This window comes from Theileria orientalis, chromosome 2, assembly GCF_000740895.1.
Source record: "Theileria orientalis strain Shintoku DNA, chromosome 2, complete genome".
NCBI lineage: Eukaryota > Apicomplexa > Aconoidasida > Piroplasmida > Theileriidae > Theileria > Theileria orientalis.
This window is the reverse complement of record NC_025261.1, coordinates 1,216,729-1,242,163: the sequence shown is the minus strand read 5'-3', so window position 1 is coordinate 1,242,163 and position 25,435 is coordinate 1,216,729. Positions and strand designations below refer to the sequence as shown.

At 46.1% G+C, this 25,435-nt stretch overlaps 10 protein-coding genes across 10 annotated transcripts; 6 read left to right on the top strand and 4 right to left on the bottom strand.

Moving 5' to 3' along the window:
- Positions 1–321: 321 nt before the first annotated feature.
- On the top strand, positions 322–1,422 carry TOT_020000601 (histone H2A variant; the record flags this gene model as incomplete). The annotated part of the gene is made up of 2 exons (XM_009692348.1): positions 322–400; positions 1,043–1,422. The coding sequence occupies 2 exons, from the start codon at positions 322–324 to the stop codon at positions 1,420–1,422; spliced, it is 459 nt and encodes a 152-aa protein (XP_009690643.1).
- Positions 1,423–2,151: 729 nt separating this feature from the next.
- On the top strand, positions 2,152–3,940 carry TOT_020000600 (uncharacterized protein; the record flags this gene model as incomplete). The annotated part of the gene is made up of 7 exons (XM_009692347.1): positions 2,152–2,442; positions 2,656–2,775; positions 3,010–3,086; positions 3,149–3,202; positions 3,296–3,448; positions 3,520–3,709; positions 3,803–3,940. The coding sequence occupies 7 exons, from the start codon at positions 2,152–2,154 to the stop codon at positions 3,938–3,940; spliced, it is 1,023 nt and encodes a 340-aa protein (XP_009690642.1).
- Positions 3,941–4,549: 609 nt separating this feature from the next.
- Positions 4,550–5,119, top strand: TOT_020000599 (conserved hypothetical protein; the record flags this gene model as incomplete). The annotated part of the gene is made up of 1 exon (XM_009692346.1): positions 4,550–5,119. One exon carries the CDS (start codon positions 4,550–4,552, stop codon positions 5,117–5,119), a length of 570 nt encoding a protein of 189 aa, XP_009690641.1.
- A 784-nt stretch (positions 5,120–5,903) lies between these two features.
- On the bottom strand, positions 5,904–7,476 carry TOT_020000598 (14-3-3 protein; the record flags this gene model as incomplete). The annotated part of the gene is made up of 5 exons (XM_009692345.1): positions 5,904–6,141; positions 6,406–6,575; positions 6,648–6,869; positions 6,999–7,081; positions 7,401–7,476. 5 exons carry the CDS (start codon positions 7,474–7,476, stop codon positions 5,904–5,906), a joined length of 789 nt encoding a protein of 262 aa, XP_009690640.1.
- Positions 7,477–7,946: 470 nt separating this feature from the next.
- On the top strand, positions 7,947–8,396 carry TOT_020000597 (hypothetical protein; the record flags this gene model as incomplete). Its single annotated transcript, XM_009692344.1, has 1 exon — positions 7,947–8,396. The coding sequence occupies one exon, from the start codon at positions 7,947–7,949 to the stop codon at positions 8,394–8,396; it is 450 nt and encodes a 149-aa protein (XP_009690639.1).
- A 462-nt stretch (positions 8,397–8,858) lies between these two features.
- TOT_020000596 (hypothetical protein) lies at positions 8,859–9,841 on the bottom strand (the record flags this gene model as incomplete). Its single annotated transcript, XM_009692343.1, is given in 4 exon segments — positions 8,859–8,936; positions 8,955–9,109; positions 9,206–9,377; positions 9,809–9,841. The coding sequence occupies 4 exon segments, from the start codon at positions 9,839–9,841 to the stop codon at positions 8,859–8,861; spliced, it is 438 nt and encodes a 145-aa protein (XP_009690638.1).
- A 380-nt stretch (positions 9,842–10,221) lies between these two features.
- On the bottom strand, positions 10,222–12,303 carry TOT_020000595 (mitochondrial carrier protein; the record flags this gene model as incomplete). Its single annotated transcript, XM_009692342.1, has 3 exons — positions 10,222–10,377; positions 10,606–10,724; positions 10,872–12,303. The coding sequence occupies 3 exons, from the start codon at positions 12,301–12,303 to the stop codon at positions 10,222–10,224; spliced, it is 1,707 nt and encodes a 568-aa protein (XP_009690637.1).
- Positions 12,304–12,960: 657 nt separating this feature from the next.
- TOT_020000594 (conserved hypothetical protein) lies at positions 12,961–14,134 on the bottom strand (the record flags this gene model as incomplete). Its single annotated transcript, XM_009692341.1, has 5 exons — positions 12,961–13,068; positions 13,141–13,285; positions 13,357–13,412; positions 13,508–13,621; positions 13,670–14,134. 5 exons carry the CDS (start codon positions 14,132–14,134, stop codon positions 12,961–12,963), a joined length of 888 nt encoding a protein of 295 aa, XP_009690636.1.
- Positions 14,135–14,158: 24 nt separating this feature from the next.
- Positions 14,159–17,023, top strand: TOT_020000593 (conserved hypothetical protein; the record flags this gene model as incomplete). Its single annotated transcript, XM_009692340.1, has 4 exons — positions 14,159–15,290; positions 15,416–15,684; positions 15,963–16,551; positions 16,623–17,023. The coding sequence occupies 4 exons, from the start codon at positions 14,159–14,161 to the stop codon at positions 17,021–17,023; spliced, it is 2,391 nt and encodes a 796-aa protein (XP_009690635.1).
- Positions 17,024–17,335: 312 nt separating this feature from the next.
- On the top strand, positions 17,336–25,414 carry TOT_020000592 (conserved hypothetical protein; the record flags this gene model as incomplete). Its single annotated transcript, XM_009692339.1, has 1 exon — positions 17,336–25,414. The coding sequence occupies one exon, from the start codon at positions 17,336–17,338 to the stop codon at positions 25,412–25,414; it is 8,079 nt and encodes a 2,692-aa protein (XP_009690634.1).
- Between the last annotated feature and the right edge of the window lie 21 nt (positions 25,415–25,435).

Genomic DNA, 25,435 nt, shown 5'->3' with positions numbered 1-25,435 from the left:
CTACTATAGAATCGACAATATACACTCAATTAATCATTATTAGCATATTTATTACCCGTTTTCCATATGATAAGCATACCAAAGACGTTTACGGACGATACATGGGCGCTCTGAGGCAAAATTGCCCGTATTTTGCTCAGTTATTGTCGGGTAAGCGTATTGGGATAATTTCATTAAAATTGTTTAGATAATTCACAATCAAGCAACTTTTTTATAGATTCGAGTTCTTGACTTTTTTTAACAATCAGTCGAGTACTTTTTAATCCTATAAACCTAATTAAACTTCGAAATTAATTACGTGTGTGTTTACAATAACAAAAAATGGACGCTGGTGGCAAAATAGGTGGTAAAATAGGTGGAAAAGTCGGTGGAATGGGAAAAGGTGGAAAGGGAAAGACTGGTATCTTTTTATTTAAATCCTGATTTCGCTAGTTATTTCTGTAACGAGCCGAAGAGGTATCCAATGGTGCACTTTTTTATAAATAGCCTATTTGCGTCTGGTCGTTACTGTTTTCAGCAGCATAACTGTATCATTGATGGATAGATGCGGCGAGTAGCAATTTTTATTTCGGATACACTTTCCTATTACTCAGAATTACCGTCAGGTCTTGGGCCCAATATTTTGGATTGCATTAATCGGCGCCCTCGCTACTTCCTGACCGTCAGGGGCCGTGGGCGTTTTCTGAGAAGGCCTTTATTTAATATTCTCAAAAAAATCGCTTTTCAAGATCCGCCACTCGCCCATTTATTCCAACCCTTGATTCCGCTGGAAGCCCAGGCCAAATAAGCTATAATTGTGCACCCATCGGACCTCTTCTTTTAGATTAAAACATTTAATTTTAGTCATGGAACCAGTACCGTATAATATACCTAGTTAGATAGAATAGATATTGGGTGTCAGCCTTCTAACACGAGATGTTAACTTTGGCACCGGTTACGTTGTTTTGGCTCGACACATTTTTTATAACTGTCTATTTTCGTTACCGTAGATACTTGTTACACAGAAACCACGTAACGATTTCGACTAATAATCATTCTTTAGGCTCCGGAAAGGGTAAAAAAACACCCATGTCGAGAGCAGCCAGGGCAGGACTCCAATTCCCAGTCGGTAGGGTACACAGAATGTTAAAGTCACGTGTGAGCGCCGATGGCAGAGTGGGATCAACTGCAGCAGTTTACGCATCAGCCATACTCGAATACCTGACAGCAGAAGTTCTTGAGTTGGCAGGAAACGCTTCCAAGGATCTTAAAGTTAAGCGTATAACTCCACGTCACTTGCAGCTGGCCATCAGAGGAGACGAAGAATTGGACACACTCGTCAAGGCAACCATAGCAGGAGGTGGCGTCATTCCACATATCCACAAGGCATTGATGAACAAGGGACCCGCCCCAGTGCTTGTCAAGCCGCCAAAACGTCTCTAAATCTGACCACACACAGCCAACTGACCGCTTAGAATAACAGACGAATAGTAGGATCTGCCACTCGACGGTCACATGGCCTTAACCTGTGACTGGCTGTTGGTCACTCATAGGGTAGTTTTACCCTAACTGCGGGTCAAAAGCACCGATGAATAACCACTTAATTACACGTGGCCTTCACTCTAGTTAGCCACGCTGGCGCCCCGATGCTGGTTAAATCACCAGCATCCGAGGGCGCCAGCGCACTGAAAAACTACCCAAACTAGCAAGTCTAACGTTTACGACCCCGCCTTGCTAGTTTACCAACTGGTGCTATCCGAGTTTTCTAAAAGGAAAGTCCCAAATGCTGGGGCTTTAGGCTAGTCACAAGGTTAATGGAGACGCCGAATATTCAATGTGGTATTTAGATATTGTCACTATGCTTTAATGTGTTGATCTCCTTTACACATCATGTATAATCTCCCCCTCTCAGTGATATTTTTGGTATTGGTGTGTGTTGCCTCGTGGAACCAGTGGATCCGTGTACACCTATTAGTGCATTATTTGGCGTATATAGATGTGTAAACTAGTATGTGTTAGTTTAGGAGACCTAAAAAATACAGATGATAATTTTGGAGTATATAAATAGGTTATGAGTAGCAGATTTAAGGGCCGGAAGGGAGCATCCCGGAAGGCCTCCTAAGGCAGCCCCCAACAAGGAAGATTGGTCAGTAAAAATTGGTAGTATTCAAAATGAACTGGTTTAATAAGAACGAACAGCCCGAGGAGGAGGTCACACTCTCAAAGAGAGCAGAAATGTTCCAAAAAGAGGTGGATACAATGCTCTCAGACGTGACGAGAATGACCCTACCCTTACAGAAGAGATCGTTCGCGTGTTGCACAAACTGTTTCGACCTAAACCCGGACAACCTGGACGATATAACAAACTGTATAAAAACCTGCCAAGAAAAGCCACAGGAGTTTGGAAACACAGTGCAAACTGAGCTGAATAAGCTTCAGGACGTACTACTCAAGTGTCAACAGGTACGTGGTAAATAAGCTTAGGAAGTAATATGTTTGAGTGTGTAGATAGTAGTGTATTGGATAAATAATGAGCTGAAGGTTGAAACGACTAAAATTTACCAAAAATATGACCCAATAAACAAATATATGTAAATTAATCGAGTTAAATTAGATTTATATTATAATATATATGACCTTCCATCCTAAAAATAATATTTGGTAATGATTCAATAGGATTGCCTTAACAAGTATTCGTCAAAACCTGAAAATAATGCCGAAATTGAACGATGTGCTGTAAAATGTTATGATACAAACAAAAATATGGTCAAAACGATCAAATCAAAATTAGAGCAAGTGTATAGAAATTATTCCTGATAAACCAGAATAATAATCACGTCAACAAATGCAGTTGTAACAGTAAATCGGTGTAATACATAACTTTGTAGAAATGGTATATTTGATATCAGTATTGATAGATATATTGGTTGGCAGAGACTAATAAATAATTTTTATTTCAAAAATCTAATTATTTTATTGTCTATAATTACTTAAAACTGAGTATTTGTACGAGTGGGCATCACTAATGAGTTAATACAGGGAAAAGCTAAAAAAACACGGAAATTTGCACAGGTTAAAAGGAGACTGAGTCTCAAAGATACTAAGCTGTAAGCGATATAGATTATTTTCATTAAATATTGCAGTTAGCAGCTGATTAACAATTGTGTAGATCCATTAAAAAAGACGTTGAACACAAGGAAGTTGATAACAAATTAACAGAATCGTAGGACATTAGAGAGTTAAATATACTATTCATGGCATATATGAGTTAAAATAGCGGATACTTGGCAATTTAATTAACCTAATGAGCACACAGGAAACCAGTGCACTCTGGAATGTTCTTTAACTACAATGAGAACCTTGTGCCGCCATATCAAGTCATAGTGGATACGAACTTCGTGAATTCGTCAATTCAGAACAAGTTGGACCTGCACAAGTCGATGATGGACCTGCTCCTTTCCAAGTGTAAGTCACCGATAACAGTTAGGCCCTGGATGCCTCCCGCCTTAGATAATCGTGGCACTAGTGGAGTCATTGGAGCAGCACACAGACATTGACACTTTGTTCAGGCATCATACACGTCACAGATTGCATCATTGGAGAGTTGGAGAAGCTTGGTCACAGGTACAGAATGGCCCTGCAACTGGCTCGCGACCCGAGGATAGTACGTCTTAAGTGCACACACAAGGGCACGTACGTGGACGATTGCATAGTGGAGCGAGTTCAAATGGTAAGCGATAGTTCAGAAATTAGATGCTAGTGACTCACGGATTAAGTAATAGGCATCAATATAGCCAACACCACAGACTAATAAATTGCTTAGCATAAGTGCTACATAGTAGCGACCAACGATAGGGACCTGAAGAGGAGGATACGGAAAATACCAGGCGTGCCAATAATGTACGTAAAACGGCACCAGTATCAAATCGAAAGAATACCGTTCTCAATCACTTCAAAGTAGCACACAAGCTACTAATATGACAATAATATACGTGTACATATGGATTGGTTAATGCGCTAACGGTAGATATTTAGTGACATTCACACCCTTAGGTAGATAGATAAGGGCACATACACTGTTATTTCAGACGGATGCAGCTGTTGTGCCTGGGTTAGTATAGGTAGTGCATAGTAATGGGCCATGACAAATGGCTTCCGTTTGGTGGGTATGGCCGCTGAATACTCAAGTAAATCTTGATACACACAAAATTTAATGACAAAGCCCATGTAATACTGATCAGTAGGGCATGAACGAACAATATGTGCCAAAGTTGTAAAATGATAAAAGACACTCGGAGATCTACACTATACACAAGTACGGCTATGTGTATTCTTAGATCGAAAGTAAATGTTAATTGACCTGGCAGTTTAATTTAACACATCCAGCAGATTCGATACAAAGAAAAATAAAAAGCGGCAAATGTGAAGATGTTATTAGACTGTATCAGTGGTGAATAAGAAAATAAATGTGGTGAACACAGCAACGTCATTAGAGAGTGTTTATTAAATAAAATAAAATAGGCACAATAAGAGCAAAATATAAATTTTTTATTTTAAAACATTTTAAAAGATGGAAATCATTAAAATTTTCATCCTGTTAACAGTCAATTACGCTATTTGTAATAAAAATGACGAAAATGCAGTTGTAGAATCTGTTCCAAAGGAAAGTAGGTTACAGCGCAAGAATATTAGGTTTAACGAGGCATATAAGCCTATTATTGAGAGTTTTAAAAGAATACGGGACGACAAAGTTTATGACAACAGATTTCAGCCCAGTTGCATCCTCGATAAGATTATTATTGAGAGGAATTATAATTCGACACAGTTAAAGATAAAGACTATTGAAAAAGATCTAGAATCATTGAAGGCGTACAAGAGCCAATTTTCGACAAAAATAGCTGAGAATAAGACTAAAATTGAAATGTACTCATATAAAATGGCGGAGGAACTGGATCAGTTTGACGAAAATGAACCGAAACTGTCAGATAACGTACTTGATATTATAAGTGCCATAAAGGCCGTTAAGGACGAAAACGGCTTTCTGATGACAATGATTTCTAAATTTGATGAAATGGAGGCGAATTTACTTGATCGACTGGTGATATACAAAAATTATTCGAGGGACTTAGGTAAGCCTTAAGCTAGTCATTCTTTTCAGGCCAAATGATGGCTTTGTTGACAATGTCCGGGATTTGCGGATTGCTGTGTTTGTGGTTCACGGTTATAAAATTGAATCAAAACAGCGTTAAGAATGCCAATAAGGACCTGTTGGACACCTTCGGCATCTTAGAGTCGATTCTTTTGGTTGCGATGTCACTATTTCTGTTCATATCGATACCGATATAGACCGAATTGGCTCGTCTGATCAAACTTATACTAGCTGTCACCGACTCATACTACTGCTGTTTGTACACTTTCAGCTGTGCCACTAATATCGTTGTAGTCAAATAGACCATCGTTAGTCATACCTTCTTGACCATATAAAAATTCATCTGTGTGAATACAGTGCAAAAATTAGTCACACTCAAAATGTAGTCTGTGAGCAGTGCGTTGTCTGCACAACTTTGCACGTTTGTGTGCGTCTGCTAAGCCTGTTTCCACACCACACCACACCCAACAGAACATACACATACACACACGAGACTACTATCGACGTATCATACACCTGTACACATTGACTCCCCTCGTACCAAACGGCTTTAAAAGCTCATGGATGACGGCAACCACAGTTACACACAATATAAGCCGACTATATGGCGGTGGTGCTATGTACGCTCGATGAGCTAGGGCAGTTAAAATGAGCCGAATAGTCTAATTCCAAGAGTATCCACTCGCTCCTTGACACGTCACCCTACCAGCGCTACGTGGCATCGCTTCTCCGCCATTCGCAGTCTCACCCTAGTTTCTTTGTGTGAACCCGGTTCTTACTCGTCCCCCTTGGGCTTTTCCTCCAACGAGTCTGACTGGATGTCCGATGCCCACAGTGTCAAGTTATCTCTCAGTAGCTGCATTATCAGTGTCGAGTCCTTGTAAGAGTCCTCTGATACTGAGTCGAACTCCGTGATTGCGTCGTCGAACGCGCGCTTCGCCATTTCACACGCCTCGTGCGCCTTGTTAAGTATTTCATAGTAGAATACAGAAAAGTTGAGAGCCAGTCCCAATCTGAGAAACCGTGATCATCCTCATAGTCAATTTTAGTATAACCAATGGGTGTATACACCCAATTTATTTATGAACATTGTATATAGTAGCAAACACCATACTTACGTATCTACATGGGTAAACATATACATAAGTAAACACATAGGTGCATACGCTCTATAAATACAAACTATAATTACACACAGACACTAATACACACTATTATGCTTTTCTAGCAATATTGTAACTATACACAGCATCTACTCATTCTCTTTGCTATCTTACCTAATGGGGTGCGTTGGTTTCAGTTCATTTTCTGCGATTTCGGTTGCTCTTTGATAACTTTCTTTAGCATTGTTGCTTGCATTGGTTTTACTTTCATCACACGAAAACTCACTCACATACCGGTAGTAGTCCCCCTTCATTTTATAGTAGAACACTAAGCTCTCGCTCTCCTACACGTTACGTCAACTTCCATCTTCCATGGAAATCTTTAACTACTAATATCTACTCAGACTCAAACTTACATTGGTTGATGAAATGAGCTTGTTGTTTAGCAAGTTCAGGATATTGTTACATATTTCATTTAATTCTCCCTCAATTTTTACTCTGTACTGGCGCGCCAATGCCTTGTGGGCTGTGTTTGACTTGCTGGCCTCCTTCTGCTCCACGCTGCTCACAATTCTCCAACTGGCTCTCCTCGAGCCAACGCTGTTCTTATAGGCGACACTCTGTATCAAATCGTTAGGCTATTCACACTACATCGGCACATCACGTACATATCTACATAAAAAGAACACAAATTAAGGCAATAAACTAAACACGGCCTAAATAGCCAACTAGCTATCACATATCAGTATTAAACAGTGTGTCAATACCAGTAGGTTTCGCTCCTCGACTGTCAGCTCTTCCTTGTCTGATACGCATGTTTCTACCAAAGTCTTCATAGCATTGGCCATTTCTACACATTACAATTAATTTCCTCGTTTAAACACCGGTGTTCAACAATTGTTAACTCATATTATATATTTTATTATTGGAAGCACTCATAGGTAATAAATGAACGATTATGGGCGCAATATAGACCAAACAACAGTGAAATGGCATGGGGTGATGGATCTTTGAATATAAAAATCAAAGCCCTAAAAGGCATTAAATTTTATTCAAAATCCAACCAAACTACTGTTAACACCAGTATTAAGAATAATATGGCGAAAACAGGTGCCAATTTCTCTGATTCAAGGCTATTTAAGGGCCCGTCATAAATAGTAGGAAGTTACCATCGTATCGCTCTGCCTGCTCAGCCAATTTAGCAGTATAAATTAATTCAGATCTGTGATTATTATCTTCTGTCATCTCTCTCAAATAATTTTAATAAAAATAAGAGTAATAATATTAACAATCGAGAGATGTTAACACACTATAATGGGCCAAATGGTCGGTTTTAAGTAGCTAATAGTGAACCTAGTGACGGTTTTGAGGTTTTAATCCGTAGCTTTTTAATGTTTGAGCAAAATGAAACGGTTAAATCAATAAAATTAATAAAAAAAGAGATTATTATAAATGTCTAATAGATGCACTTGTTACTGTATGGTGGGGGAACAACCCACACAGTACTTTAAAATTGGGTAATTTCAAAAATTTAAACTTTTCCGAGTTTAATTATTATTATCCATCTCACACATTAAATTATTTTTTTATAATTTATGTATTGACTGATAATCACTTTACACATTAAAAGTGCTTGAATAATACACTTTGTATCAAATTGTAGATTTACTTTTCAGATTGATTGATATTCTGGTCAGTGTTAAGTTGTTAAAGCAATGGTAAAAGCAAATAATAAAGCAGCAGGCGTCAAAAAGGCGGCAAAAAAAAATGCCCCAGCTGGTCACGCCAAGGCCGTCAAAAAGGTCAAAAAGGTTGCCCATAAAGCTCCTGCAAAGAAGGCAGCGCACGGAGGCAAGGCCAAGAACGCTGTAAAACTCGTGAAGAAGGCAGCACATGTAAAACACGCTAATAAAGTGGCTCACAAGGCAGTTAAGCCTGCCGGCCACAAGGCCAAGGCTGGTGGCCACGCCCACAAGGCCGGCGGCCACGGCGCAAAGGCCGCCCACAAGGCAGCAGTTAAAAAGGTAAAGAAGGAGGTCAAGCACAAGGTTGCAAAGGCCAAATCGGGAGGAAAGGCCAAGGCAGTCAAGGCTAAGCCAGCCAAAAAGGTGGTTAAGAAGATGGCAAAGAAGGTGGCAAAGAAGGAAAAGACAGCAAAGAAATGAGACTCCCTTCAGCTCCACCCGGCCCTGACTGAGCGCTCTTAGTCTGGCTCACTGCCACACAGGCAGAGCGTCCAGCTCCTTGGCTCTGTCAGCCAATAAGAGTGGGCCAGGCTGTGTGCGCTCCCACTGCCACACTGTACGGGCTGCCACGTCTCTGGCGCGTCCACGCCTGTTTACCACTTTTTGTTGTAATAAATAGTTGTTTGAGAATATTTGTTGTAACAAAGGATTTTAGCCCACGCCACGTGCCGTTACGCGGCAAGGCCACTTAACAGTTACGGTACCAATAGTGCTTCGTGAATCGGACAGTGTGCAGCACCCTGTCACCAGGGGCGCGTCACGGAACTAGTTCGGAACGCACGTATCGACTAGTCTGCGCCCATCACACACTAAACTCACTGTTGCACCCGTTCACAAACTATTCTACCGACACCCATAACTTGGGGTTTTCAGATTTTTACCTTAGTGGATAGTGGACTCGAGTTGTCTTACGGCTCGGTTCATCAGAGGTGTCCGCCGGCCATAGACATCCATTTGACGCTAAGCTGGGCTTCGTACGTTCTTTGGACGTGTTTTCTGAAGCCTGCTTGACTTTGATCTGTTTCCCTGGATACCGCCCCCTGTGCTCCTTGGGCACTGGGTAGGTTGGGGATCAACCTTTATTGGACGTTTAACTCGGCGGACGAGTTTGATCGTTTTGATCATCCCTCCTTCTGTTTAACACGACTTGGCTGGACCTAATTCTCTCTAACTGGTCCTCAAACGGTCTACATTTAAGTTTTTATTGATCTAGTAGGCTTAGATGTTACGGTGCATAAGACCAGGGATCTGGTCTGCTAAGTTGGGACCCCTAGAACTACCACTAGCCGGACTCCACTCCTCTTGAATGATGGAACTTTGAGCTTTTTTGACGTTTTTATACCGTTTATTGTTCAACTGGAGCCTGGCACGTTTTGAGGCTGCCTCAGGGTCCTGGTTATTCTACTAGTCTTACTTGATCAGGTGCTTGTAGACTTTTAAGTTTCAACTGGACTGGACATAGACAGTGGGTCACTCTCACGCTCTTCAATAACTCACTTCTTACACACAATTACGATCACCGTGCCTTTCGACTCCGCTCACTCTAACTATGGTGGGCTTTTACTTGTTGGCTCTCTCTGATGGTAATTTACACTGCGCACTCTGAACTTGTTTGTATTATTGAAGCTGTGAAGGTGGCCATTGGCACTCCTAATGATTCACATGCTCTTACATCCAGTTGTTGTTTTCATGTTTTTAGTGTTTCAAGGTATACCCTCTTGCACAAACTATTAAGTTGTTGTAATTTATTAGTAATTGTATACGTTTCTACCTATCTACTCACTGCTCGTGTGTACTATATTTTTCTACACTTTATTTTTTTAATTTTTTACTTTTTCAATTCTTACAGTATCTATACTTTTCATTATTACATTCTATTCATTCTTAATTTTATTTTTTTTCTTATTTTTTTTCTTATTTCAGTCCTTGGCAACTACGTCTCTTTGTGATTCGGCTACCTGGACAGCCAGGTGCATCTGTGTGTGATACTTATCTGCTGACCATGTGATAACTGTAAACGTGTGTAGCATTCCTTACCTCTGTAACGTTAGTACCATTCTGTTTTTGCTACATATTTACCCTTATTAGCTGCGTCTACTTTGTTTTTATATCATTTAGTAAACTTGTGCACATCGGTGTCAATTTCAAGTACTTGTCTACTTAAGTACAGCTACTATGCACAAATTAACTACTGCAGTCATAATACCACAAATTATTCATCTGTATTACATTATTTATCTTCAGATCAGTCGATCAACTTAATCAGACTCTTCAAGCTTTCGTACGTTCCCCAAGATATTGCCGCTGACGGAGTACACATTCCAATCCTCGTGGTAACACCTCTCATGAAACCTCTAACTCCTTCCTTGCGATATATATTTTCAAATGTGGTTATCACATTCTATAGAGCAATTTAATCTTATTAGTTATTATAATTGTATAGATGGCTTATCACCTATTCTCTAATAACCATAACACAGCAACAATCCCATGGTATCCATATCACATTAACAATGGTACTTTATCTATCCCAAACTAACTAATAAGCGTATTAACTATTGCAAAGTAACCGTAAAAATGTAACCATTAATCTTTATTTAGCTATACGACTATGAATAACTTAAATTACCTTGTACTTGATTTGCAATTTTGGCCTTTTACTGTCCATTCGACATGCTTGTGTTTGTAGCCGTGTTTTTATAACGTCGAATGGCGTGGTCAGCGCACCTGCTACCGCACCTCCAATGCCTACGATTAGAGTTAAGTACTAATTCACTAGACATACAATAGCAGCTATCAGTAGTAAATTTAACAGAACAACATCTAGCATTACTAATATATGTAATACAATAGCAACTTTATGTGTACTATCTAACTACCACCATACTTGCGTACCTGCATATATAAAGTGCTTATAGTTTTCCACATCTTTATTCTCATTAGCATTGGTACCACCGGTACCAGTACCAGCATTAGCAGTAACAGCAGTACCCTTAGCACTACCAATGCCAGTACCACCAGTAGCAGATGTGCCAACACTTCTTAAACTGCTTTCCTTAGCACCACCAGTGGCACGGCTACCATCAGCCTGCTTAACCAGGTGCATAATACTAACCAGCAGCGAGTGGTATGGCACGTTCATCAGCAGCGTTATGTGGAATGACCTGAAAAGTGCCCTCACTCCCTCCTGCTTAATTATGTTGTAGAGGCAGTCGCGACTGCTGCGGTAACACCCCAACTGCAGCCTCTGCTTAATCACGTCCGCCGGCGTCAGAAGCAGGTCGTGGCAGAATGTCGCTGCGGCCCCTGATGCTGCTATGCTTCCCGCAGACTTAATCTTTTCGTAGACTGTGAAGTACAAAACGTGCGCAGGCACACAGCCCGCTATGATGACGTTACTCCCTCTAAACAGGTTCGAGTAGAATCCTGGCCTCGTTGCGTTCATCGGCTTCATGTGCTTAATTATTTTAGAGGTGATGTTTCTGTTTGCCACCACCTGCGTATCTGAACCAACTGCAGTGGCGACAGTGTTATTTTTACCCGTTGACGTGGCAGCACCTACTACAACATTGGTTCCTGTAGCACTGTTGTAGCCCTTACTCAAACTAGTATTTAATATCGTACTCGACTTATTATTAACGACTGAACTCTTATTGCCGTTATTCTTATCAGTATTCTTTGCTGCACTGACCTTTTCCTTCGCTATTTCTGTTAAATTGGCAGCTATTTTCGTTAAATTGCCAGTATAAGCTCCAACGGAACCAACGGAACCTACTGATCCAACGGAACCAACGGAGCCCATGGACCCAACTTCGCCAATGGATCCAATTGAACTTATTGAGCTTATGGGACTCATTTGACCCATTGGACTAACTAGTGCCTCTGTAGCCATGTTTCTGTTCGACATTATCTTATTGACTATCTTATTTGAGCGCAGGTCAAGTTTTTCACTTATCTTCCCAATCGAGTCCCTATTCATTCTACCGTTACCTCTTCCATTGAACCTGTTTACAACTCCATTGGCTGATTTACTTATATCAGTGGCGTGTGTATTAGAACAGTGAGTGATATCCGCGTTTATTCCACTGATGCGATTGATAACTCCGTTTATGGGCGTGTTTACTCTTTGTACTGCCGTACCGTTTACTCTACCATTCTTTGGACGAGTGAATCCATTCTGGCCGGGTGAACTGTTTTCCCAGGCTGACTGTGTCTGCAGTCTCGTTTTTATGGTATCCAGCGGGAACAGTGAGATGTGCTCCATGACCCCTGCAATGCTTCCACAAAGCGCGTGCTGCCAGAACGGAAGTTCCCCTAAAGTAAACATTTTAGTCCGTGTTTTACTTATCTAACTATAACATCTTACTTAAATAACTATTTTAAAACATATATACGATAGTTATACAAACGAGCCAAGAGATGACACAAAATTGCACCAATTTTAGTTTACTTATTATTGTATTACCTGTCCAATTTTCCCAATCTAGAGGATCAGCAGAATCCATTCTTAAATCTTCAAATTAACATTAAAATACATGATATTCCAACCAGTCCCAGAATAATCAATAGTACCTTTAGAGAGACAGTGTAAAATTTATTTTTGATTACCACAACTTACAGAATATTAATTAAATGGTTTAACTTTGCTAAATTACACACATAAATTTATATTTACTAACTATATCATCTCAAGTATCCCCCATGAAGATTCCATATATTTACATTGGTTATCACCTTTTATTTAAAATATTTTAACTAAACTTTTTTCAATTTTACTTAATTTTATATTTTTTACCCTTTTATCAATATATTGTTTAAATGTTTATACTATAAATTGTTTTAATCTTAGCTACTTTTAATTGAATACACTGTAGTTACTATCGATTTTTCTATACACACGAGTACATATCTTTATTAAATTATTAAAAATTAACGATTTATATCCGATTTCATCACTATCTTGAGTTACTTGATAGATCGTGGACTACCAACCATACTTCATTTGTGTTTCGCGTTTACTCTTTCTCATATGGGCTGTTCTTTCCAGAATTTCCGCTTCTTTGTCTTGTGCTTCCATAGCCAACCAGTTGATCTAAATAACCATTAAATTAACCACATAACGTTAGTGGCTACCTACTACTGGTAAAGTTAACTGAGTACATACCTGGTGTTTCCTTTTCTGAGTCCTCCTCGCCACGTTTGTCGTAATCACTTGTCCATCATCACTTTCCATTAATTTAGTCGCCAACGTAAACTTCTTTTTATCATCGGTGGTGATAGGATTTTTTGTTAACCTTTCCCGGTCCGCCCTGTAGAAATTTAAATTAGTTATCTGGTTAGATGTGTTAATACCAGTTAAACAACTAGTATATAAAAGTACCCTGCCAATAAATCATCAGCTTTTACTTCCTTTATTTTCATTTTGGAGTCAATCCACTACACATCATGGTTAATTAGTTATACTAGTTAAGTAGCAGTCATATACAATCAAAGGCATGAATAATTAACTTATATAAGTGTATAGAACATACTTTATTGGTCAGTTTGTCCATGTTCAAGTTTGATTTATTGAACGACTCGAGGGCCTCATTAAAATCAACCTTTTCAACGTACTCAGAGGGTAGAGTGTGTGATGATTGATCTGACTGAGTTGGCTCACTTGGTTCGATTGATCTATTGGACTCCCGTCTGACAGATTTCGCTAACCCCTGTATGCTAGAAGTTGATCCCTTACTACTGGTGGTTTGAGTGAGTTGTTGAATATCTGATTCCGTTAATTCTTGAGATTTAATAGTAATTTTATTGAATTTATTAATTTTCCTGGTGGAATCAACTAGGGAGAAAAGGCTTTGCTTACTATAATCAACAGAACGATCCTCGGATATATTTTCATCAACAGTAGAGTTATCAGTACTACTTTCAGAATCAGCAGTACTTAACAAGTTTTTATTGCGATACAATGTAGCTTTTGGCTCATTTTTTGGAGATTTTAGTGTGGAATCAGGTGCTGTTAATGGGACTCTTCCGGAATACGATTCATCCTTTTCAACAGCTTTAGCAAATAATTTTGAAGGCGGTTCTTCCTTGAGATTGCTTTTATCCTCGGAAGATGGCTCGTTATCGCTGGAATCAGGTGATAGTGAAGTCAACCAGTCCATAATATATAGTGTTGTTGTCACTAAATGTTTTTTATATTTCTTGCACTATTTTGGCTAAAACATATAAATATAGCACTATGTATACTATTAAACAGTTATAATGTTTTTAATAATCCATTATTCAACATAAATAGGCCAATAATTGGCGCTCACACAAAAGGTGGGCTGTGTAAAATAGGAAATTTAAAATATAATTTTTTGTACATTAGTCCCTTAAACACGGGAATAAATAATACATCCTTAAGATATTCATACCTTAATGGATCGGATGATCATGATATCGCAGGAGTAAATCTCACACACGACCCTTTACTTAAGGCCGAGAATTCTGTGGAGGGTGTAACTGATGTTGAAGCAGAATTGTCGAATTTAGAAGCCAGTGGCTCACACAATTCAAATATCGCAGAAAAAAGCAATTCTCCTTTTAAAATTGGCATTAATGATTTAGTACAAGCAGCTTTAAACTGGAAATTTGACAAGAGCCCCGAGCCTGAAATAACAGAAAAGGAAATAGAGGAGATACACCAAAAGTTTATAAAATCATCAGAGGATGACAGTGAATCAACATTTCATCAGATTCTGACCAGGTCTATTAATAAAAAGTTGGCACAAAACGACAGAAGTAAGGTCAAGGATGATAGGACGAAGGTTAGGGAGCTGCTGGGAGAGTTTTCGATAGAATTGGAAGGAAAAAGGTGCCACGGATGCGGAGTGTCACTTCAACATAAGGATGAGCTTAAAAAGGGCTATGTAGACAGAGAATACTTTGATCAATGCAGTAAAGATACATCAGTAAAGTGTAAACGATGTTGTTCCCTGAGAAGCGGAACCTTCTTTCTGAGTGAAGATCGCATTAAAATGAGTTCTGATGGCAGCAGTAGCATTACTGGTGGCTTCCCAAGCACCAGCGTTGAGATAGATGGAAGTGTGTACGACGCTAGTGTTGACCTATTTGAGGCCGATAGGGAGCTAGTTAAAAGGGAGTTTGAGAAAGAAATCGATGCAGTAAATAGAATTAAACAGGCCTCAATTGAAACAGTGAACATAGTTAGAAATATGCTGAGAATAAAGAAGAAAAAGAGGATAACAATCTTGTACATAGTAGATGCGGTAGACCCACACATAGACACTGGTTTACTCGATCTGATTAGAAAACGTGAGTCTACTCGAGTAATTAATTCTTATTTTATGACTATGTTAGATATTGGAGTAGCAGAAATACTACAATTACATACTTAGTGGCTCCAGACCCCACAAGTATGTTCATTTACACACTCTTAGGCCAGGATGAATTCATGACAACCAGGGGGGATTTGGCTACACATCAGGGAGATAGTCAGTTAACTAAGGAACCACAGAGGAGTAGAAAGGACACACTAAAGACGAGTAGTGGTAGACTACAGAGAAGATGCGGAGGAATAAAAGTGTATTTGGCGGTGAACAAGATCGATTTACTGCCCAGATATAAAAGGGAGGATTTGGTAGTGTATTTTCGCAACATGGTTAACTCAAAGGTGGACATAGGACTGAGAACGAAGAATATATTTCCAGTAAGTGCACAGCTAGCTTCTGATTATTTATGATTAGTGGTAGTTGATAGTTGGGTGTGATAACTATGGTTACACATTTCTACACACTAGATTTTTAAAAAAGATAAATGTAGAATATTTCTAGATATTAAGAGGTAAATAAGCATTATAGTTACTTTAATACATAAATATTATACTAAATATTGTTTAACAAACATATTAATTAGAATTTAGAAGACATTTAGATAAGTATTTAATAAGTATTAATAGGCATAATTAACACACTAATAACATCACAGATAAGCTGTAAATATAATACGAACGTCGATTCGCTGCTGAACGTGATACTGTCTGAAGCGAAGAAGCTAGGAAACCAAGTATTATTCATAGGGCCAACAAACTCAGGAAAGTCAACGCTGATCAACGCAATACACACAATCTTAAATACTCATCGCAACAAGGAAAGATCACGTGGACATTTCAGTTCTAATTTTGACTACACAGTGAACGGGTTAACAAGTTTTGATGATACTGGTACCTTGAGTAATTTGGAAGAAAAGCTAATAGACCCTATGAATGAAACAAACACTCCAACTAACGCCACAAAAGATGATATAGCATCATTAGACTCTAGTAGAAGCAGGTCTATGGATAGTGGGATAGGCAGTGGTGATGATAAAAAGGCGCTTTCAACAAAGGTTACCAGTAGCATAGTTCCAGGTACCACTCTGGGGGTACTGGGCATACGGCTTGGGATGGGACTGAAGGTGTACGACACGCCAGGGATATTCATACCCAACTCGTTTATATCGTATCTCGACAACGATCAGCTGAAGGAAGTGATCATTAATAACACATGCTCGAACAAGTCAATTAGGATCACGAAGGGTACGTATCACAGTTAGTTATATTAGACGCTGCACACAGATAGTAAATCACAATGGCTAATTGGTGGGTAGGACAAACTCTGTTGATCGACAAATACGCCAGGATAGACGTGACCGCAGGCAGAGACTTTTTCGTCAAGTGCTACCTGTCAGATAAGCTGAAGCTGTTTGTGAAGAAGACGCACCGCGTGCCCAGGTTCCTCGAAAGAGAGTTCCCCAACGCTCAGCTGTGGTACCCAAAAGCTTCATTAGACAGTTGTACAGCCGACACCACCCCTAAGAAGTTCAACATTGTTCTAAGCGGGTGGGACTCTGCAACATGTGACCTGTGCATCAAAGGACTCGGGTTTCTTACTCTCGGCGGCGCCCTGAGGATACTTTTTGACCTCCACACGAGAGACAGCATAGAGCTAAGTCTGAGAACCCCAATGTTTCCCAAGAACATATTCCCGTTTAAGCCGCGCAAGTCCTGACCAGGGTCAGTAATTTAATTGAACTTCATGTACTTTTTACTCAACAACGAGGAGTATTTGGGCAAGAGTAACTATCGCGTACAACAGTACAACGGACAATTAAACAGCACCTGCACTACCAACTACTAGCAACTACTACCACCACTACCACCGTTTTGCTATTACCACCACTAATACTACTGTTGCCATCCAATCAACACAAAACAAATACACTTAAACAAGCGCAAACAACCACCAACTACTACAACCGCAAACAACAGACAAATAACAGCCGACCGTCGTATAACAACAGTACGACAACCGTAATACAACATGCCGGTCATTTGTTTGGGCACGACACATGTCCTTTATATCAGAGGTTGGATCCAAGTTTGCGTAAAGGAAGAACCATACAGCAGTTGCAACTTGTTCAAACTGTGCAAGCACACGCTAAAACCACCCAGGAGAGGTTGTATATATGTTTTCAAATGCTCGACGGGATCCAACGGGTCGCGAAAGATAAAACAGGGGGAGTATCTCTCAATAAGCAATCCGTGCCTCTGCCTCGAGTGCGTGGACGTGTACTACAACCAGCACGACCCCGTCAAAAAGCCGCTGGTGCTAGTATTTAAATTCAAGAACGGTGATGATCGCAGTAACGGCGTCACGAACAGGTACTACCCGATGTCCTGTTTTGAAACGGACAAAACGCAATGCCCGTCCAAAAAGATAGAGGACCTGTGCGAATACAACGAACAGTCGATACTGTGCGCGCTGCTACAGGAAAACGATTCTCTACCCGGGTTATTGACGTACGATATCATGAAGAGGCCAACGGGTGCGGGTGATGGCAACGGGGCCAACTGCAAGTACAACTGCGGGAAGATCCAGGTCACCAAGAACGGCGATGACACCAGCACCAGCGCGAACGGGGAACCGAAACTGGGCGCCGGGTTCACGCGATATAAACACGCGCCAACTAGTACCGGCGGGAACAGCAACGGGGGCAACGACAACGCCGGCAAACCCGCTTGTATAATATACCGGTGCCAGACGCTCATGGGCGGTAACGGCACCCAGGCCCAGACCCAGGAGCTCCCCGAAATACAGGGCCAGACCTACAAGTGCGTAAGCGTATACTTCGGGTGCAAAGCTAAGCGTAACGGAGCGGGTGCCAGCACGGCCGGTAAGAGCGCCGGTGCGTGTCCCAGAACGGGCGATTGCAAGCCCGGTACCAGTCAGTGTAGTACGTGCCCGGCCGGCGAAAACTCAGACGTGGGTACGACCTGCACACCAGCTACCGGCGATGGTACGTGCCCGCCCGCACCCACCGAACCCACCTCCCCGTGCAACCAGGACGTCCCGCTGCTCCTGGAACTGCACAGGAACGGCAAGAACGGCGCTAGTGGCGACAACAACCCCCAGTACTACGCGCACGTGCGAAAAAACGGCGCCCAGGAAACGGGCGATAATAGCGAGGGCCGGTACTACTGGGTACAGATAACGGGCGCGAATAGTGGGAACGGCGCCCAGAACACGCTTAAGGACCTGCTGGAGGACATCGGCCTGTCGACCACCAGTTCCGGCGGGACGGGCCATAACAACGGGCACGAAACGCTAAAAAAACTGCTAAAGGAGGCGTTGAATGGGAACGGAGACGGATCGGACGGCGCGAACGGCGACCTCACCACACAGCTACAAAAAATGACAGGCCAGAACCTAACCAAACTGCTCGGCCAGCCTGTGAACGGGTCCCAACCCAGCGTCCAGAACGGCCGGCAGAACGGCCAGAACACCCTAATAACACTACTGCTAAACCGGATCCAGTTCAACGTTACGGACTCCGTAGTGGTTCTGCTAAACAGGCGCCCGAATAACGCGGGCCATAACGGGGGCCATAACGGGTCGGCGAGCGGGCAGAACGGCGATTACGGGGAGAGAGAGGTTTCCGGGGCCATTTCGGGGCTGGAACCCAACGGACGCGGAACACGGATCAACCGCCTGAAACTGGGCAACGGTGCGGGCGGGGTCAACGGCAAACAGATAACGGTGACCGACGTTAATACCAGTAACGGCGACCCTAGTACGGTGTGCAAATGCCTCGCCAAATGCTTAACCAAGTACGGGTACTGCGTAATACAGCACGATTTTTCCCAGGCCGTCAATACCAAACTGGGCCAGGGCTGCTCGGCGGGCCTGCGTTTGCTGATACCGGCCAGGGATAACGGGCGTGGTAACGGTGGCTGCCAAACGAAGTACGCCGAACTAAGACTGTACGACGACGCCACCAAGACGGACCCTGCGCACCTGCAGTACCTGTACTACCGGAACGGGGGTCAGGGCGCGGGTTCGGACGGGTCGGCCGCGTCGGCCACGTGCGCAACCACCGCCGACGCCCAAACGTGCTCCAAGACCCAAAACGCCCAGATATGCTCCAGGCTGTACGTCGTGTTCTACAATGGCGTTGGCGGGACGGGCGGCCGGACCAGCGGGTCAGCAGGCACGGGCGACCCTAGACCACTACTTCTGGGCTACGGAGGCTGCTGGTACCGCCCCAAAGATAAGAACGGGTATTTCGACACGTGGGTCAAGGTCGACCTGGGTGACGAAAGCGCTGGAACCTGCACCTGCTCAAACGGGGGTTCAGGGGGCGCAGATGTGAACTGCGAGAAATGCAAGGCGCTTTTTAAGGCGCTCACGACGACGGTCGGGTTCCTGAACACCGTCGACCTGTTCCAGCACCCGGGTACGGCGGGGGAGGGCGCCCAAACCCCGTGCCAGCCCTGCGAGCCCGGTGCAGCGGGCGCCGGCACCGAGTGCCAGGCCGCCCCTACCAGTGGCCAAACCACCTGCCAAAGCGAAACTAGTAGCTCGGGCGGCAACACCTGCAAGTACGAGGTGCACCAGTACATGGGCAAGAAGGTCCAGGTCCAGGTCGAGTGCCAGGACGTACCGAACACACAGCCGTCCGAATCAACCGCGCAGACGTGCAGCCAGTCCGCCACCACCCAGAGCTGCTACAGGAAGCTCACCCACAAGCCGGCCGGCACGGGAAACGGGTCCGGCGACGCGTCCAGTAGCGCGAACAACGGGTTTAGACTGGGCGACGTCGTCTATTGCGGGAACGGATGCACTGGAGACACATGTAAAATTGACTACTATAACAACGGGGGCAAGGACCTCGCCGCCTCTGACAAGTGGGCCCCCCTGCTATCCGTCGCCGTGTACTACTACAACCACGATACCGGGTACTGCGACCCGTTACTGGTGGAGCTGGAGTTTGCCAAGCCGGGTAACGGGGTGCAGAACGGCGACAACGGGGACAACGAGGCCAAAGAGTACTATAAGCTGATAAAGATAAACGGGGACAGCGGGAACAGGTTGGTGTGGGAAAAGGACACGGATTGCGCCAAAGACCTCGTAGCGAAGCCCGAATGCCTGACCCGGTACCTCGACGCGATACGCTATTGCCTCAAAAAGGTGGTGCGGATACGCCTGGAGTGCAAAAACGGGGGCCAGGGGTACGCGCTGGAGGGCCGGGACGCCAGCAAGGGGGCCAAAAACGGACAGGGCCAGTTCAAGCCTATTGAAAACGGCGTCTCCCAGAACGGGGAGGTCAAGGTCACGGTCTGCGAGTGCCAGTGCCCCGCCCTAACCGCTCGAAAGTACAAGTGCCTGAAACACGGGCTTACAGAGGCGCTAAAACCCGTCCACTACCAGGTGGCCGGCCTGGTTTTTACATTGCCCGGGAGAAACGGCGATGCGGGCGCAAACGGGGTGGTCGAGATCCCGCTGTATTCGGCGGAGGGTGTGGGTCCCGGTGGGTGCCCGTCCAGTCAGAGCGAGGGTGGGTGCCCCGCTGCTCCCCCGGGGCCCACCGCCAGTTGTCCACCCGAACCCGGCCCCTCAAACGGGTTCACAATACCGCCTGTCCACTACAACCAGTGCATGGGCGACGTGTACGTGTATTTTTACGCGACCGGTGGCCCGAAACCCAGTGGAAATGCAAACGGTGGCTCTGAGACGGACACGGTGCCCCTGATGCTCCGGTACAACGGGTTTTTTTACAAGCCGGAGAGCCGCGATTGTTATTTCGACCGGTGGGTGTGCGTCCCCGGGTTGTGCAAAACGGCGGGCGAGTGCAAGGGCGGGTGCGCGTGCTGTCCGGGCCAGGACGATGCCCAGGGCGCCGACTGCGGCCCGGACTGCCCGTGCTGCAAAGAACTCGCCAACGAACTGGACAGGGTAAACGAGTGCCTGAACCGTATAGACCTGGACCCCGAGAAGGCCAGCAAGGCCGGTTCGGGCGGCAGTTCAGGCGCGGGCACCGGGTACGGGCTCCCCGAGAGCAACGGGGGGAAGGATTTGGACACGTCGGTGGGCAACAACAGGGTGTGCCTGACCGAGAAAAAACCCACGGGCGACGACGCTCAAAAGGCCTACGTGAAGGTCGTGCACAGGACGAAGAACGGGTTCCGGATCGGCCAGCTGATGTACTGCGGGAAGGAGATCACGCAGGACGGGGTGACCCCGACCGCCCTGAAAAACGGCCAGTGTGACGGGCCCGGTTTAGGGGCCGGCCAGACCTGTAACGGCGCCCCCGCATCGGCTGAACCGGGTGACAACGGCACAACCAAGATCGAGGTCGCTAAAGGCACCGGTGGACGCAACGGCAACGGGAACCACAAAAACCTGGTCAACGAGAACGGGTGGAACACCCTGGTCGTTTACTACTCCACGAGCGACAAGTGCTACATGTTGCCGCAGCTGATCGTGCTGCTGAACACGGACGGCCCAGTAAAGAACGGCGAGGCGGTGACCGGCACCAACTCAGGCAAAAAGTACGGCTACTACATCCTGGCCACCAAGAACGGTTCAACTGGCGGCGGTGGCGGTTTAGGTGGTGGGCCGGGGTACGAGTATACGTGGCGCCTGGTAAACGGGTCCAAATCGGGTGAAACGCCCGTAAAACTGGACGACAAAACCGATTTCTTGTTGCTCAACGCGGCCGTGATATTGACGGAATGGACGAGCGACAAGAACGGTGGTCAGGGCGGGAAGTACAACGATAAAGAGATCAAAAAGGCCGTCGAGAGCGCCATCAAACCAAAATCTGAACTTAGATCGCCTGGCAACGACAACGACGTGAACCGGCTCACCGGCAGAGAGATTACGGTTAAGGACGAGACAGAAACGGGTGCGGGAACAGGTCCCTGTGCGTGCGTTAAGCAATACGGTTTCAAGGTTATGACCCACGATCTGACCCCGTTTGTCAAGCTTAATGGGCCTTTTAAGGATCCCCTGTGCAACATCAACCTGATAACCGGCCTGAAGTTCTTGATACCCACTGGTGAACGGGGAAAGTACAAGCAGGTCCAGCTCAACGGTGACGCGGCCCAAAACGGCTCGGTAAGGTACCACCACCCCGATAACGGGGATAAGGTGTGCGTTTACTTTTACGGCTGCGACCCGCGACCGCTCCTGGTGTGTTACAACGGGTGGGCGTACCGGGCCAAGGACATGGCAGCGTACAACGAGCAAAAGTGGACCCAGTGTACCGAGGTACAAGGGGCGGACGCGGCGAAATGCGGGTGCGCCCAGACACCACCGACCGGGACTTGCGACAAGTGCCCGCTTATAAAGGCGCTGGTCGGGGTCGCCGATTTCCTCAACCCCGTTAACATCAATGTAGTTTCGACGTGTTCACGACCCTGCAAATACTACGGGGTACATTGGTTCAACGGGCGGCGGGTCAGGATCCGGGTATTGGCACAATTCGCCTGCGGGTCGTTCTGTTACCATAGGTTCACGCACACGCACGCCGGAATAACGGGTAAAGGGGACGGGTTCCGCCTGGGCAACATACACTACGGCGGCGTTAACAGCAAAGGTGAGGGCAGTGAACAGGGTGGTGACAGTACGTGCATCAAGTTGAACGGGGCCGGCGGTGGCGGTGCCAACGGCAAGTGCATCTCCGCGTCCCATGATAAGAATGGCGGCCTGAAGTGTGGCGCGTTCCCCGTGGTCGTCGTTTTCTACTACAAACTCGACACCGGACATAAAAGTCCGATCGTGGTTGCGATGTGTACCACCGATAATGGCGGCCCCTGCCCCAAACTCGAGTGTAACCTGTACTACGTTTTGAAGGACCGTGGTAAGAAAACGTACACAAAAGGTACCGGGTCGCTGGACATGTCCGATGACAAAAAGCTAAGTGATGAACTGGATAAAGCACTGTTTAACAATAGCAAGAAACTGCAAATCGTGCTGAGCACGCGCCCCGTGGCAACCGAGTACAAAACCGGCCAGAACGGGTTAATCACTGACGTTTTTGATACCGGCACGGGCGACAAGAGTTCAAACCAAAAGGCGGCGAAACAGTTATTCGACGTAAAAACCAGGATACTCAAAGAGGTGGCCAAAGAAGCGGATGAAGCCGAAAAAACCTCTAAGACAACAGGCACCAACGCCCTTACAGCGGGCAAGCCCCTCGCCACTAGGGACGCGCTGCTGCACCACGTTACCCTTAAGACCACCTATGATGCCCACCTGTGCGACAACAAAGGGCAACCCTCAGCCCCGTCTGAACCCAATGCGACCGAAATCCCAGTGGAGGAAGTGCACTGTCCGGGCCTGCAACCAGGGGGGTACCGCTGTTTCAAACACGCTTTGACCACCGCCTCGGGTATCAGCGAGGTGGGCGGGCTGGTGCTGTGCCTCTGGGTCGATAAGGCGGGTGGAAAGGGCGCCAGTGCCCAGTGCCAGCCCTGCCCCAAGCAGGGAGAAGGCCAGGGCAACGAGGGCCTAGAGTTGTGCGACGGCCAGACCACGAGTAACGGCGAAACCGGGTGCAAAAACGGCGAAACCGGGGGTAAAAACGGCAAAAACGGCCAGTCAGTACAGCTGTCGTACACCACCTGTAAGGGCAATTTGTACGTGTTCTTCTACGGCGAGGACCCGCGGCCGCTGATGCTGTGCTACGACAAACACGCGTACCGGCCCGTGTGCATGGCGGACTACTGCAAGCAGTGGGTTAGGGTGGGCAACGGCCCGGGGGGCGCCGGGTCCACGAATTGCATGTGCGACGATAAGACCTTTGACGCCAATAAGCTACTCCCCGAGCTGTTCCGGGTGTCCGTGCTCCTGAACCCCGTTTATCTGCGCCTGACCGTTGAGGCCATAGCGAAGCTTAAGCCGAAGCGGCCCGATCAGCAGCCGGGATCGGCGGGTACGAACGGCCAGCAACAACCGTCAAGCCAGTCGGTATCTACGGACGGGCAAACGGGGTCGGCCGCCGCCGACGACTACACATACCTAACCCACAACTACCCGCCCGACCCGGTTCGGGTGCGCGTCACCACCCAGGACCTGCAGTGCTACCGGCGCTACACGCACAAGCCGGAGCACGAGGGGTTTAGGCTGGGCCGGGTGACGTACGCCCAGCCGCCCTGTCCCGAGGGTGCGGGTGCGGGTCAGGGGACGGTGGTGGCCTCGTCAAATGGGCAGTGCCCCGCTCAGCCCGCCCCTACCCCTACCCCTAGTACCACCACCACTACCCAGGCGTTCTGCTTCAAATACGCACCCGAAAAACAACTGCAAACCGTGTGTACGTACTACTACATGTACGATTGCGCCCACTATTGGCCCCTGGTGGTCGAGCTCGGCTTCAGGGGCCGGCCGAGCGAGTGGTGGCGGTTGTGCTCCGGGCCACAGGAAGGGGGTGGTAACGGCAACGGGGGCGGAGGGGGTGGTAGCGGTAACGGAGCGAGTGGCGTACCCACCACTGGCAACGGGGGCACGGACGACCCGGCCCCGTCGAAACCGCCTGCCCAGCTCAAGTGGGTCCGGATGGCCGCCAGTCAGGCGGGTACAGGGGCGGGTGCGGGTCAAACGGGCACGGGCGCGGGCCACACGAATACAGGGACGGGCACAGGGACGGGGGACAGCTGCAAGGACGCCCCGAGCACCCAGCCCGCCGCTACCCAACCCGGGGCTAACGGCGAAAACTGCGCCGAGTGTCCGCCCCCTGCTACGGGCACGGGTGGCCCCCAACCCGCCCATAACGGCAACAACAACCACAACGGCCGCCAAAACAACGGCCAGACCGACCAAACCTCCCAGGAACAGCGCGAAAACCGCGAACAAACGTGCGCGCGCGACGCCGCGTTTGCCCGAGACGCCCGGGAAATACAGGACAAACTGGGAAAAACGGTGCTCGGCATACCTGCCTACCCTCGCAACTACCCCGGGCTCGAGATTGATCTGCGGGAACTCATAGAACGGCGCGCCTACGAGATACGCAAGTCGCTGGGCATCGAGTACGGTTCCAAGGGCCGGGACAGGTTGATAATGGAAACGGATAGTAACTGCCAGGAGGAGTCGATAATGGCGTACTTGGTGGGAGGAGTTTGATCTTTGGTTTAAGAGGTACGT